The 15,331-nt window shown below is 37.1% G+C and overlaps 1 protein-coding gene across 1 annotated transcript; it reads right to left on the bottom strand.

Annotated features, from left to right (window-relative positions):
- Window positions 1-1,787: 1,787 nt before the first annotated feature.
- Window positions 1,788-5,248, bottom strand: LOC143859084 (Pentatricopeptide repeat (PPR) superfamily protein). The gene has a single exon (XM_077369766.1). The coding sequence runs from the start codon at window positions 4,998-5,000 to the stop codon at window positions 1,851-1,853; it is 3,150 nt and encodes a 1,049-aa protein (XP_077225881.1). The 5' UTR covers window positions 5,001-5,248; the 3' UTR covers window positions 1,788-1,850.
- Window positions 5,249-15,331: the final 10,083 nt, after the last annotated feature.

Genomic DNA, 15,331 nt, shown 5'->3' with positions numbered 1-15,331 from the left:
TTTATTTTTCCTTTTAACGGTCAAGAATTTATTTATTTTGAGATTCCTTAATCGTGGTTTAGTGACCGTTTGGAAAACGTCTCTCACGCACTAAAAGAGTGAGACGTTTCATCATAACGGATCGATTACCTTTCTATATAAATCGGTTTTAGAGAAAACAGAAAATCATCCTTGACGGATTCTTCTTCTGCTCTTTCTCTTCTCTGGCTTTCTCTCTGGTTTTCTGCTCAAGGCTTTTGGCAAATATAAGCGAGTTCTTAGGCATCCGGGCTGCGTGAGTGCACACTTCTGGAGCGAGAGTTGTTGTATCCTGGAGGCATACGCCGAGACGCCCATCTGCACCGTTGATTCGTCATAGTGGGGGCGAGATTTGCCTTAAGGACATCGAAGATTCTTCGTGCCTCAACTCGATAAGTGATCTAACGATTTCTTTTTCCTTCACAGATTATTATTGCAGAAAATAGTATTAGTAATCTCTGTCTTCAAGTTGTGAGATTAATTTCTTATAAGGTATTTTTTGAATCCTAAATTACAGATTTGCACATCAATTTTTTCTAACAGAAATGTCTTCCTATCTTCTCTATCTACATTTTTCATACCAAATCATAATTTACAAACCCATCACTAGAAGGAACCCTAACAAAAAAGCCAGGAAGGATAAGAATAAGAAGAATTATTATAGCAATTTGTACTTTTTTAGCATAGTTGTTTTATTTATTTATTATTATTATTATTATTATTATTTTAAAATGGAGTTGTTTTATTTGTTATAAGAAAAGTGAAGAATGATAGAATTGTTACGAGACTATTGATCTCACCTTGAATCAAGGTGCAACTTTAGCTGTTTTACGCTTCTAACTACAAGCCCACAATTGTAAAAGTAAAGGAGCTGGAATTAACTAGACAATGAAAATTACATTTCTTCAAGAAATTATAAAGCTTGTCTAAATGCAGAACAAAGATCCAGTTCATAACCTCAAAAGCAAGCTCCGAGTGTGGTTCAACTGATTTCGTAGATTCTATAGGAATAGGGCTTAAGAAAATCTACAAATTACTAATTCTTTTGTCCCATCACTGCAAAACTCTAAACCGTAGTTAAAAATTTCTCATGACCTTCCTACATTAAGCTCCTTAATTCTCATCTCCAGCAATTATTTCATGCGATACTATTGTAAAGAATTATACCATCTATAGTGAAATATCTTGTTGGATGGGTGCAAGTATGAGTGGCAGATTCGGCTAACCTCGGAAAAAAGGATTCGTGGATTCTCGAATAAATTTTAATCAATTCTAATTTTAATTCTTTAACATAATAATATGGTTATACCAACTAATATATTAGGAATTTTGGTCGGTTAAGTAAATATAAAGTTTTATTTTTGTATAAAAAAACTTACTATTACAATAGATAAAACTCAAAACATGTGATAATTGTAAATTTTTGTAGCACTATATAGAAAAAAATAAATAGTTAAAAGAGATCTAGAAGTGTCGCATTGAATCCTAAAGTACTGGAATCCGACACGTATCTGACAGGTATGTTGCACATTCAGAAGAATCCACGTAACATTGGTGAAATGCCAGTGCCATCTTGGGACCACTTGATGAAACAACTATTTTATGATTCGATTTACTGTGATTGTTCAATGCAAAGATTTGACACAAGTAACCCATCTCTAATAATACTAAACGTAAAGAAAAAGGTACCTTATGGATGACAGTGAGAGTGAGAACATGAAGGCAAGAAGAAACCTCAAACCATTTTACAGAGCTATTAAGAACTAACAGGCAATCAAAGTAAGCGAAGCCTCAATAGAACTGAATATATATACATGAATGGATGTAATAAGTTATACCGAAAATTTTCTTTTTCTTGCGAGAGCCCACTTTGTTTGTAATACAGTGCGGGCTAACTCTTTCTTACCTTCTCTATTTAGGCCATAGAAAACAGTCTGAAAGTTAATAGTACTAGGGAGAATTCCACTTCCCATCATTTCATGGATGAGCCGCAGAGCTTCTTCTGATCTACCTGATTTACAAAGGCATGTTACGAACATTGAGTAAGTTCTAAAATCAGGAAATGGGCCTTTAAGTTTCATACGACGAAAGACATTCCGAGCATCGAAAAACATCCCCACATTCATAAACCCATGAATCAACGCAGAGTAAGTGACAACCGTTGGTTCGCAACCATCCTCTCTCATTTTCTTTAAAATTTCCAAAACTTTTCCAATCTGTTTCTCTTTAGAAAAATGGACTATTAATGATGTATATACATGGACCGTTAGCGAAGTATCCCCTTGTTTCATTGCGTCCACCTTACGCAAGGCCTCATTAAATCGTCCTCCTCTCAGTAATCCATGAATAAGGCTTCCATAAATATATTGATCCACTGAACAACCTAGTGCCCCCATCTCATCTTCTAATGCTAGAGCCTCATCCAATTTCCCTGCTCTGCAAAGAGCTTTAACAAGCAAGGAATAACTGCTTTGAATTGTGAAGCAGCTCTTGGATAAATATTTAACACAATTTCTAGCATCTGATAACTTCCCTGATTCACATAAGCAAGCAAGATAAATCTCAACCAATTCTCTATCTGGCGTGTATCCTGCATGGATCATCTCCTCAAAGATTTTGATAGCTTCACCTACCTTTCGGCCTTTCCTCTCGCAAAGGAATATGATCAAGTACTTATAAGTACTTTGATTTGGCTTACACTCATCAATCTTCATTTCTTCGAATTTCTTCGAAGCAATCTCTGTCAACCCGGCTCGACCATATTGTGTGATCATGATGGTCCATGTATTTGCTGTTAACGGGCATTGCTTTCTTCTCATTTCTTGATAAAGGTTTCTCATATGCTTAAAATCTTTTGCGCTGCCTGAGATTTTGATGGCCATGTTGTAGGTTTCTGTAGTGTGGCTATAACCAGGTTGCTGCCCTACCCACGAGAAAAATCGTAAAGCTGTGTTACCATCTCTCTGACAATTATGTAGAATCTCCACCACAAGTTCTGGCTTGAGCTGAACAGTGATCTTTTCTAGACGTTTTTGTATTAAGCACCAATCTTGCACAGAGCACAAAATTCTACATACTTCTTGAAGATCATGGTCATTATAACCCTTTGTCAGAGGCTCTACTAAATGAACGTCGGTCTTTAGCGGCTGTGTTTTGTTAGAATTTATATCCTGACTGAACAAGTAACTTGGTATTTTGTGTATATTGACAAGTGGGGAGGATCTATCAGAAAGAGACTGATGATTTTTGGGTATATCCACCAGTTTGGCTTCTTGATCATAAAGTTTACAGGCCCTGTATAGATTCGTGATCTCTACTACTTTCTCCAATTCTCCTTTCTTTTCCAAAGAAGATATAATCAAGCGAAATATCTCATCACCAACATTTATCTTGGAATCCAACATTTCTTTCAAAAGCTTTAAAGCCTCGTGTGGTTTGGAAACTTTGCAAAGCTCCTTAATAAACACCATATAAGCTTTCCTCGTCGGCACAATGCCCATCTTCTTCATACTTTCGAAAGCTCTCCATGCTTCAGGAATATAGTTTTGGCGGACGTGCCCTGCAACCATAGCCATGATCGCCAAAGTATCCGGTTGAATACCACTTTTCAGCATCTCCTCATAAAGCTTGCAAGCTTTTTCATACTCATTTGACTTAAAGAAATGTTGAATCATCTCAGTATAACTGCGAGCCGTAGGTAAGTACCCGGATTCTTTCATACTACTAAACAATTCAAAGGCCTTCGAACTGTTCTCAATTCGCAAATACCCATTGATGATAATCTCATAAACCTTCCCATCAACAGCATGATTTTGCTTCATAATATCAACAATTTCAACCGCGTCCATAACTCTACCAGCTCTACACAACCCTTTGACAAAAATTTCAAAATTTTTCGGATCAGATGTTATGTTTTTCTTTCTAATTTCATGAACCAATCCTAGAGCCTCCTCTATTTTCCCTGACACACAAAAACTCTCTAACATAAAAGAGTAGACCTCATGTTCTGGTATCCCCACAATCCTCATCATGTCATCGCCAACCATTCGAACACTCTCGACATCTCCCGATCGTAATAAACAACTCATAAGCATTTTATACAACTTCATATCTATTCCAAAATTCTTAGAAACCATCTCCTTGTAAAATTCCATTGCAAGTTCAGATTTTCCCACATTACAAAGTGCGTGGACCATCGATTTGTAAGCTGCCTCATCTGGTTCAAATCCAGATTGCCTCATTTTATCAAACACAACCAATGCCTCTCCAATCAATTTCGATTTTCCATAATGTGAGATGAGAATAGTCCAAGTCTTTATATCCTTGGGACATGATTCCACATCCATTTCCTCAACCAATTTCTTCACAAGATCGAATTCCTTCGCCTCTCCAGCTATATATATCATGGTATTATAAGTCTCCGTCGTGTGGCGAAACCCCGGTCTGAGCTTGACCCAATTGAAGAACCTAAGAGCTAAGTGCCTTACTTTAAAACAGCGTTTTAGTACTTTCTCTACAATCAATGGATCAAACACAAAACCCTCACTTTCTGGGTATTCCTCCATGGGAATTTCTGGGTTTTCAGCTCTTATAATTTCAGTAATCTTATGAACAACAAGACTTACATTCTCATCGGCATTTTCACAAACAGGTGGTGTGCTTTCGTGTTGTTGTTTTATGGAGGGATTTTTAAAATCGATTTCTTCAGAAATGGGGATTTTAAGTTGATTTTTCTCGATTGAAATGTTGTGGGTTCCTACTATCTCTGTAATCTGATGAAAAAGGGAGCCAATGTCTTTGGCTTTTGTATGTGGGTTTTTCAATTGGGTTTCTTCACACAGAGGAGCTTTTTTGGATGGTTTAGTGTGTGAGGATTTGTAGTGGATAGAATGACTAAGAAGTTGGAATTTAAATGCTTGAAAAGATAGATAATTTTTGCATGGGATGGAATCTAAGAATCTGAATTTGGATAAATACCTCATTGTTTTTGACGTTGGAGAATTCTCAATACACCAACAAAGTTCATGCGAGAAGCCAGACTCAAATGTTCAGAGTATCGGTGTGGGGAATCAGGGCCGTCGGTTTGGTGGGCCACCACATCACAACTTGATACAGATCTGGAGCATAAATAAAGGGAAATGATATCAGCACAGCTATGTTTTAATAATTGCACAAACCTACCTTGTTTTGGGTAGCTCTTTAACAAGGGTCTTTAGGGCACTTGTTAAGGTGCATTGGAAATGATATTTTACACATCTTTTGATAATGAATTCACAAAATATGAGTATTTTTATCAAGGGCCAATTACCAATGGGGGACAAACATTAGGCAAAATTATCAACAGGACCTATGCTTTTCAAAAATTATCAATGGGGACAAAAGAGGTCTTGTCAATAAAAGCTGGACGAAAATGCCCTTTGGCATTTACAACACGTTTTGACCTTGGTGTTTCCTTCTTCCCTCTTCTTTTACTTTTCCATTATCACCTTTTTTATTTTTTACCCTACCAGTCATCTTCCTCCTTGTTCAGCCACCATTGTTGGTGGCAAATCTTTAAAATTTCCACTATTTTTCATTCATCTGTTTCTGATTTATCTTGTTTAGGGTTTAAGTTATTTTTTTAGGGTGAGTTCTGGAGATAATGCATGGATGGCTTCATTCACTTTTTTGGAAGACAAGGTGGTTGTATAAGAAAAAGTAGATGTAATACATGAATGGATGGCTACACATTTTTTGATTTACTTTTTTTTTTATGTAATACACAAATTGGGATGTAATCCATGAAGCACATTTAATGAAAACAACATCCATTTCTTTTGTTATTTCTATCATGAGTAAAATTGTAATGTCATTAGAAGAGTTGCTATAGGTAGGGGGTTTTGTAACAGAAGGGGTTTATCAACTCTTTGGAAGGGGGTTAGTAACTCTTAAAAGTAGGGTTACCAATTTCCGAATGGGCTTATCAAGTGCTTGAAAATTGGCCGAGAGTTCTGGTGTTTTGGAAGAGGGTTTTCAAGTCTCTAGGAATGGGGTTATCTAGTATAAAAAATGGGGTTACTAATTTCCGAATGTGGTGATCAAGTCCCTGAAAATTGGCCAAGGATACTAGAGTTTTGGAAGGGGGTTTTCAAGTCTCTAGGATTGGGGTTATCTAGTATAAAAAATGGGGTTACCAATTTCTGAATGGGCTTATCAAGTCCTTGAAAATTGGCCTAGCATACTGGAGTTTTGGAAGGGGGTTTTCAAGTCTCTAGGATTGGGGTTATCAAGTATCAAAATGGGGTTACCAATTTCCGAATGGGCATATCAAGTCCCTAAAAATTGGCCGAGGCCACTAGAGTTTTGGAAAGGGGTTTTCAAGTATTTGGGATTGGGGTTATCTAGTATCAAAATGGGGTTACCAATTTACGAATGGGCTTATCAAGTCCCTTAAAATTGCCCAGGGGTACTGGAGTTAGACCTGGCAAACGGGTGGGTCGGGCCGGGTCAACCCGCGGGTGGTGCGGGTGCGGGTCACACGGGTCAGAATTTTGGTGACCCGCATTTTTGCGGGTCAGAAATTTGGTGACCCGCGCGGCCCGCGGGTCACCCGCAAATATAATATGGGATTGTAACTCTCTTGATTTGACGTGATTTGACCGCAGAACAGAAGTTTTTCCCGTAATTGTAATAACTCTATACATGCTGTTGGTAATTTTCTCGTAATTTTATAATTTCATAACCATTTATCCGTAATTTTTCATTTAAAACTTTATAACTCAATTATTTTACTTTTTTTTTTTTACGTTTTGCTTTTGCTAGAAACCTTCGCCATATGCGCATCTTTGCACAGAGTATTACCACCTATTAAAAAAAACGAAATGTTATCAACACTACCGAGGGCGATCTCACTTTATTAAAAGTATGGTATGGCCCACACCATCGGATGATCCAAACCGTCCATTAGATGGGCCATAGCCAAAATAGGTTATACTCCAAAAATCATTTCCATAGGATGATTTCCCAAGTGCTGATAACATTCTCCAAGAAATTCTTAAAAATTACTGTAAAAATGCGGGTGCCCGCGGGTGCCGTGGGTTGACCCGGCTCGGCCCGTGTTTTTGCGTGTTGGGTCAACCCGCGGGTTAAATTTGACGGGTTACTAAAAGTCAGACCCGTGCCCGCAAATTTGCGGGTGGGTCGGGTCGACCCGCGGGCACGGGTTGCTTTTGCCAGGTCTAACTGGAGTCTTGGAAGGGGGTTTTCAAGTCTCTGGAGTTGGGGTTATCCAGTATCAAAATGGGGTTATCAAATTCCGAATGGGCTTATCAAGTCCCTTATGAACACGTTTTTACTTCCTGTTTTTTTTCACTCGTTTATTTTCACGTTTTTTTCTTTCTACCGTATGATTCATCTTCCTCATCCTCCATTGAAAGGGAGAAGGAGAAATACAAAACCCTAAAACAAATGAAAAACAAAACCTATATATAGAGAGAGATGGGAATGAACTCACGTTTTAAATTTTCGAGCTTTCCCTCCTCCAATGGTGGCTAAAATGATGAAGAAGATGACTGGTAAGGCAAAAAAAAAACAAGTTGAAAATGGAAAAGTAAAAAAAAAAAAGAGGGAAAGAAGAGAGAAGAGGGAAAATTGGAAAAGCAAAATGTGTTGCTTAAGAAAATGGCATTTTCGTCCAGCTTTTAATGACAAGACCTCTTTTGTCCCTCATTGATAATTTCTGAAAAGCATGGGTCCTGTTGATAATTCCACCTAATTTTTGTCCCCCATTGGTAATTGATCCTTTTATCAAACAATTTGTAAAATGATTGTAAAATATCATCTCCAATGCACCTTACAAAACCCCTTAAAAACAAAAGACAAGATGGGTTGGTGCAAATATCAAAACATGGTTGCGCTGATATCACATCTCTAAATAAATCATAAATTTTTTTTTTTAATAATCAGCTGGCAAAACAACCTGATCCTATTTTGTAAGATCGGATGATCCAGTCCGTCCATGTCATCCTGTCGTAGAAAAATCAGGAGAAATAAAAATAAGTAGACATGGATCAAATGGCCTGCCAATTAGGCCATGTTTGGATACCTCGTGTTTTTGTATTTGGATTTAGGTTTGAGTTTTGAATACAAAATAAATCAATCATCCTCATGCTCATGCTGTACGAAGGAGGGAGGGATGTCTAGCTGCTGCAGCAGCAGCAAGGTTGAGGAGCAGTGAAGCTGAAAGTAATTGCCACAAATATTGATTTCCAAATAGTGTCTCGCAGTTGATTTGGAAATCTAAGGATCTTATCAAGTTCCAAATCTCAACTTCAAATGTGATAAATCCAAATCTAAATCTTGTGGGTATCCAAACATGGATAGATTATTTCTCTTTTCAGTAATTTATTGAAAATCTCACCTTTGAAATATGGTTTGGATTGTTCATTAGAAGCAATTTTGTAACATGGCCTGTTGTAAGATAGTGTGCCTACCCCAGAAAACAGCAGTTTTCTAACATGGCCTGTCTAGTGGACGTCCTTGGCCATTTAATTTTATTAGGAAGGGTGGTAATATCAATTTCGGTATTGTCATTTTGGTATGTCCATAAGAGGATCAAAGGCCAGTAATCATCCAATCAAGTGGATTTGTATAATGGTTGGCCCACAAGATGAACGGTCCCAATTAGTCAATTAACATGACTATGATGTGAAAGATCGTGAGACCCACTAACCGTGCATTTATTTTCCTTGTAATAGTTTGTCGGGAATCATTTTCCCTTTGATTAGTTTGTTTATTGGGGCGGGGATCCTCCATCACGATGACACCTGGACAAACAAACAAAAGAGAGAGTGTGTATCCCCATGAATTCTAAAAACACGTGAAAAGGGACGAATCGTTCTATCATTTTCACCCCATATGGACTCCCCTTCTAGAAGTGTTTTTTTTTCCTTGATGTAAACTCATTGCGACAAAATGGGTGAAAGGGCACGTCCCCATTGGCTGAGCTGCCTGAGCATGGTGCATTTAATATATAAGATATGTTTAACTGTGCCCTTGCAAAGAAGGGTCCTCCCATTGGCTGAATGTGGCCAAAGTGCTTTTATATTGGAAAGAGTCAAAGAGTGTTAAATGCACTTTGGCCACCTTCAACCCATGCGCGTGCCCTTTCAACCCTTTTTTTTCCAAGGGCACCCCAAAGTTCAGCATTCCTTGTGATTGTATTAACACTGAAAAATAAAGTCAAAAGTGTGGTTGGATAATAAAGTTATAGATTATACACCAAGAATTGCCATATGGCAGCCTTTGGACGAAAAATAAAGTCGGAATTCCGATAATGCACTTGTTGGAAAAAATTGGAAACATTTGCAAGTAATTTAAAAACAAATATCGATTGTGCCTGGAATATTTATCCAGGAACCCGCGCAGCACCTTAAAATTTTGTTAATATAAAAAATTATTAGAGGATGACATAGAACCTTGCCTCTAACCCACCAACATACAAGAAAAAAAGAAAAAAAAAGAAATACAAATACATTGTGAAGTACAAGTAGAAATTAACGACTTAAAATTTTGAATCTTCATATCTCTTCAGGTGAGTCGGTTGAGTCATCTTCTCTTCCATCTTGTGCTCTATCATCTGCATCCAACCAGTCCCTGAGGCACTCGCATACCTCTACTGTTTTTGGTGACATTCTGCTCCGTGTGTCATCTAAGACCCTGTTACCTGCACTAAAAGCAGACTCCAATGCTGCTGTGAACAACGGGGGGTTAATAGATCACGTGCCATGACGGATAGTATTGGATAACTTTTTTTATATTATTTCCACCATGTCAAAACATCAAAACTCTCGCATTCATCAGGATTAAGGTAGCTTGAATAATCATTTTCCAGATATAATGATAGCTCATCAGAAGATGTACTAGCACTATTTCTATGTCTTTTTTGATTTATTAGTGACCAAAGTGGGTTATTTCTAAGTTGGTAGTTTTGTGAAGAACTCGCTCTTCTATGTCAATGTTCTGTCTCATACAATGCATACATAGAATGTAATAAATTTGTAATATCATCTATACTATGCCCATATCCAATACCTGCGTTTTCATTGCATGCATCTAAAATGACTTCTAAACCTTGTAACTTGATCATTGGTCTATTATTGTACTTAAAAAATATAGAGGAGGAATTTCTTGAAAATATTTTTTAAATTTATCCTCTATTCTATGAAATAGACTTCCATTTTCCAATCTCGATTTATTGTTTTTAAAACAAATAGTAATTTTATATATTTGACCCAAAATTAATTGTGAAGTTGGATAGTAAACATTGGAAAGAAGATTAGTTGCATTTAAAAATACTTCTAATAAATCTGCAATAATTTCACAACTGTTCCAATATTCTAGAGATATAGTATGATTATAAGATTGAGGCATATATTCTTAGCAAAATGTTGTAATTATGGTTTTAAACTCAAACGATGCTTTTAACATTTTATAAGTTGAATTCCATATAGTTTTAATATCTAAGGGGATTTTTTTGTAGTTTTTCCAAAAAAATTACATAAAGCTTTAAATTCTTATCTTCTATGCCCCGAAGACTGAATAAATTGAAGACAATTCTTAATAATCTCTATCTATGGTGCAATTTTTGATAAACCATCTTATACAGTCAAATTTAAAACATGGCATGCACATCTAATATGAAATAGTTGTCCATCAAAAATAGGTTTCAATTGAGATTTTAATAACCCTATTGATGCAGTATTATTACTAGCATTATCGAAGCTAATAATAAAAATTTATTTTGAATTTTAAAATCGTGAACAGTAAATAATATAGATTTTGATATAAAATGGCCATTATGTGGGAATTCTAATTGAGTAAAACTAAGTATTCTTTTTTCTAACATCCACTTCGAATTAATATAATGTTTTGTTACACAAATATAGCCTTTATTTTGTTTACTAGTCCAAATATCAGAAGTAAGTGCAATTTTTCTATTAAAATTTTCAAAACGTGAAAGCAATTGTTCTTTGCTTTCAATAAATAATTTAAAGGAATCTGATTTTATAGTATTTATAATCACTTTTTTAAAAGCAGGATTTAGAGCTTTTTGAATATATTTTTCAAATCTTTTACTTTCGGCCATAATAAATGGTTGCTCATTTTGTATGATGTATAATGCTAGTTCTCTCCTATTCCTATCTTGAGAATAAGAAAAAGTTCATAATGAACTAGAAGTGAGGCTTAATTGGGTTTGTTTAGGGTCTAATGACCCATGCTTTGCACTATAAACAGTGGAATGCCTTGCCAAGTGCCCTATTCCACCTTTACTCTTACAACTAAAGTTTCTTTTACATAATTTACAAATAGCCATTTCTTCTAAAATTCACTTAGAATCATTCTTTCTTCAATGGTAAAGAACTTCCATACTTGTGAAATCCTACCTCTAGACGTTTTAGTACTAGGAGCTTGACTCCCACTAGTACTACAAGGTCCTTCTGTAGGTTCAGGAGCAATTGGATATTCGGATTCTGGAGTATATGTATCATGTAAAGACTACCCTCGTTAAATCTATAAAATTAGAATTTAATTCAATAAATACATGAAATGACTGCTAATTATAGGATTTTTCCTTGGAAATTCTTGTACATAGAAAATCAAGTTAAAAAGTGAAGAATAAATGACAAGTAAGAGAGTTCCACGTTTTCCCTCTTGTGGGAAAAACGTGTGAACTTTCCTTTTTTTTTTAAATCCATTTTTATAGAAGGTCTGCTATTAAATTTGATCTAACGTTCATAAAGCCACTCAATATTCATAATTTAGGGAAGTAATTAGGGTCATTTGATAACTAAATTAAGAAGGCTAGTAACGTTAAAAAGGAAAAAACCGTTGGAAATTATGAAGAAGGAAATCACGATCTCAAAATTTCAGAGAAGAATGGGCAAAAATGAAGATTTATTTATGGATCGTATTTATTTTGTGGTAACACCCATCCTTGCTTAGAAAAAAATTAAAAATCCCACCCAAATCAGTTACATACCTCATTGTTAAGATCAAAAATCAAGAGAAGAAGAGGGGAAAGAATACAGTGAGAGAGAGAGAGGAAGAAAAGAGAAGCTCGGACGGTTCTTGGCCGGGAAACCCATCTTGATTCTTCGTCTTCCCCATTCACCACAGCCGAGAGGTATGCTTCTTTTGAGTTTTACTTGAAACCCTTGATCAATATCTACTTGAAATCCCATGGCAACTTCTTCTTCTATTTTTTTTGGAAGCCATGGAACGGCATCCCCAAACCGTGTATGCGTTGAAACACTCTCTGTTTATTCTTCAAAACCCATTTCACTTCCACGATTTTGCCATGCCCAAATCTCAAGCTCCAAAAACCTGCAGAAAACCGACATCTACGTTAAAACGAATTTAGGGTTTCTGCAACTAAGAAAGCAAGATGCAAAAAGGGGAAATAAATAAATAAATACAATAATCTATACATTACCCATCTCATTTACACGAAATTTTCCATGCTCAATCTCACGTTTCAAAACCTGCAAAAACCCACAACTATGTTAAAAGAGAAGAAGGTTGTAAAGAAATGAAGCAAGACACAGAAAAGGGGAAAATAATAACGAAATTTTCATGCTTATGCCCTTGTTTTACCTTGGGACACCCTTTTTGTTTATTCGTTTTGTTTTTTAAAAAAAAGACATGCGTCTGTTCCAGCATTTTTATATTTTTTTTTGGTCACAAATGAAAACTATATAAGGGACTCTTAATTTCCCAAAAAGTGGTAATACACGGTTTTATCAGTTCCTAATAAATCTTACAAAATGATTTTCTTTTAAAATTTTAAATAAATCAGTTCTACACTAGTAGCCCTCTTAGTACAAATTTTGTGTAGGGTTAATATCTCATCAGTGATGCATATAATATTTTTAAATAATTGATCTACAGGCCTACTACTTCCTTCTCCCACATAAAAGGGCCATCTTAATCTCACACATCTCCAGGTTTAAAAAGGCAGGTGACAGCTAGACCTTGCCTTGTAATAGTTTTCAATATAATTTGTCTATGCAATGTAGCTCTACTTATAAAATTTTGCCTTATTGATACCTGCTTAGTTAATTTATACTTGCTTGCCTGGAATAAAATGAATTGAAATGAAAAATAAATTGTTCCAAAATCTTATGCGAAGTAATGCAGGAAGGGAGACAAATGTAATGTACTTTAATTTCCTAATTGCATATCATACATGGGGGAGAGTGAAGGGGAACTTAAGGGTGTGGTGGTATCATCTTGGGACCTAAGGTCTAAAGGCCAACGCGAGAAGCGTGTACAGCCTTTCGTTGGCAAACCATCCAAAAGGGATAGTATCCCCGAAACGGCTCGGCATTAAATGCGAGACCGAAATCCGAATCCATAACGTCACTACCTTTAGACAGGGGTAGTGAGTAGTCGTGCGGCAAGGACACCGGCAAAAAAAGAAAAAAATCAGAAAAGAACTGACAGAAAAATAAACTGGGGAAAAGCCGGATGTACCTGGGGAATGTGTTGTCTCAATTTAAATAATCGTTGCATACATAGTATAAATTTGAATAATTGTCACTTTTTTTATTTATATTGCCATGAATAGTGTAATTCCTTTCCAGTCTTTATTATTGTTGCTATATATTGCTAAGGATCTGGATTATATTGCCTGCACTTTTTATATTGTCTCTCTTACTCTGCTCGGTCTCTGGAGGACCCTGCTCTAACGTTGTTTCCTCCACCACAGGGGTTGAGGCGTTAGATGGTGGAGCGTTTGCAAATGAGGGTGAGAAATGAAGGGAGGGGAACAGATATTTATAAGACTTGTAATATAATGAGTTACCAAAATACCCCCAAAATATAGTTGTTGGGGGGTTATTTTGGTAAAAATATGTGTAATCCCTAAAGTACCTCCAAATATAGTTGTTGGGAGGTTATTTGGGTAAAAACAAGTAAAATCACTAATGTACCCCCTCAATATAGTTATTGGGGGGTTATTTTGATAAAAACATTGGTAATCCCTAAAGTACCCCCAAACATAGTTGTTGGAGGGTTATTTTAGTAAAAACAAGTGTAATCCCTAAAGTACCTCCCAATTATAGATGTTGGGAAGGGTATTTTTGGAACACAAGAAATTACACAATGTAATTTCTGGAATTACCCCCTTCAGTAGCCGTTTTTTCTAACTTTAAGGGGTATTTTTGAGAAAACACAAAAATTTTCAAAAAAACACAAAAAAACAAAGGCAAAATTGCCAGTGGGCCGTGCCGTGCCATGCTGGTTCGTGCCGGCGGGCCGGCAAGCCTAGCCTGACACGGTCCACTCCTTCGTGCCGTGCCGGCAAGGCCCACGTCACTGTAGCAATCGTGCCGTGCCGGCAGGGCCCACGACATGACGTGCCGTGCCGGCGGCACGGGCCGGCACGACCCAATTGCCACCTCGAGGTTGAGCCTCCGAACCCGACCCTGAGTTCCAACCTGTTGAGGCGCAAGCCGAACCCAATCCGAGGAACCCTTTTTTCCAACCTGAATCCAACCCGACCCGACCCGACCCGAGTTCCAACCCCGCCCAATCCGACTTTTAAAGTTTTAATTGTACAAACGAAAAAAAAAAATTTGATAAAAAATGTTGGATCTCACTCAGGTCGGGTTGCCTAGCCTGACCCGAACTCTACCCGGGTTAGGAAAACCCAACCCAATCCCGACCCCGACCTGAAAGAAACCCAACCCGACTCGACTCTTTCGCAATATTTTATCCAAGATTGTGAATAGATCTACCCCTTGCTCGAGAAGGAATCCTTGCTTTAGATTGCAACCTTATTCGAGTAACCTGCTTAACATAATGGGCTCACTATGAGGTCACATCCGATTGAAGAAGCATTCCTCAATACCATGTATGGTGATGATAAATGGGGCCCACAACCTCTCAGCCGTATTCACCATTCACCCACCCCCAAATACTTCCCAAACTCATCACTACCGTTGGATCATATTCTTCCATGATTGAAAATAGCATATACAGGGACTGATTCGTGTATCCTCTTTCCATCCAATCAGGAATAATTATTAGACTATAGATATTAGCTTATTTTTTCGCCCCACCTTAGTATTATGCGCCCCACTCTTACGAATCGTGGGACACACTTTAACGCTTTTAGACGTCAAATCACGTTAAAAGGATGGCGCATAATCCTACAGGGGGGGTGAAACAAATCATCCCCCTAATGAAACGTGTTTGGAAGTGGATTTTGGAATGTCCGCACAAACGCGTTTGTAGAGCTCGAACAGAAAACGCCTGTTTTCATCTCTCCCTT

The sequence above is a fragment of the Tasmannia lanceolata genome, unplaced genomic scaffold (genome assembly GCF_043159265.1).
Source record: "Tasmannia lanceolata isolate RefF3 unplaced genomic scaffold, GAP_Taslan_0.1 ptg000029l, whole genome shotgun sequence".
NCBI lineage: Eukaryota > Viridiplantae > Streptophyta > Magnoliopsida > Canellales > Winteraceae > Tasmannia > Tasmannia lanceolata.
The sequence above is the reverse complement of the archived record's forward strand: the minus strand, read 5'-3'. Positions and strand labels throughout refer to the sequence as shown.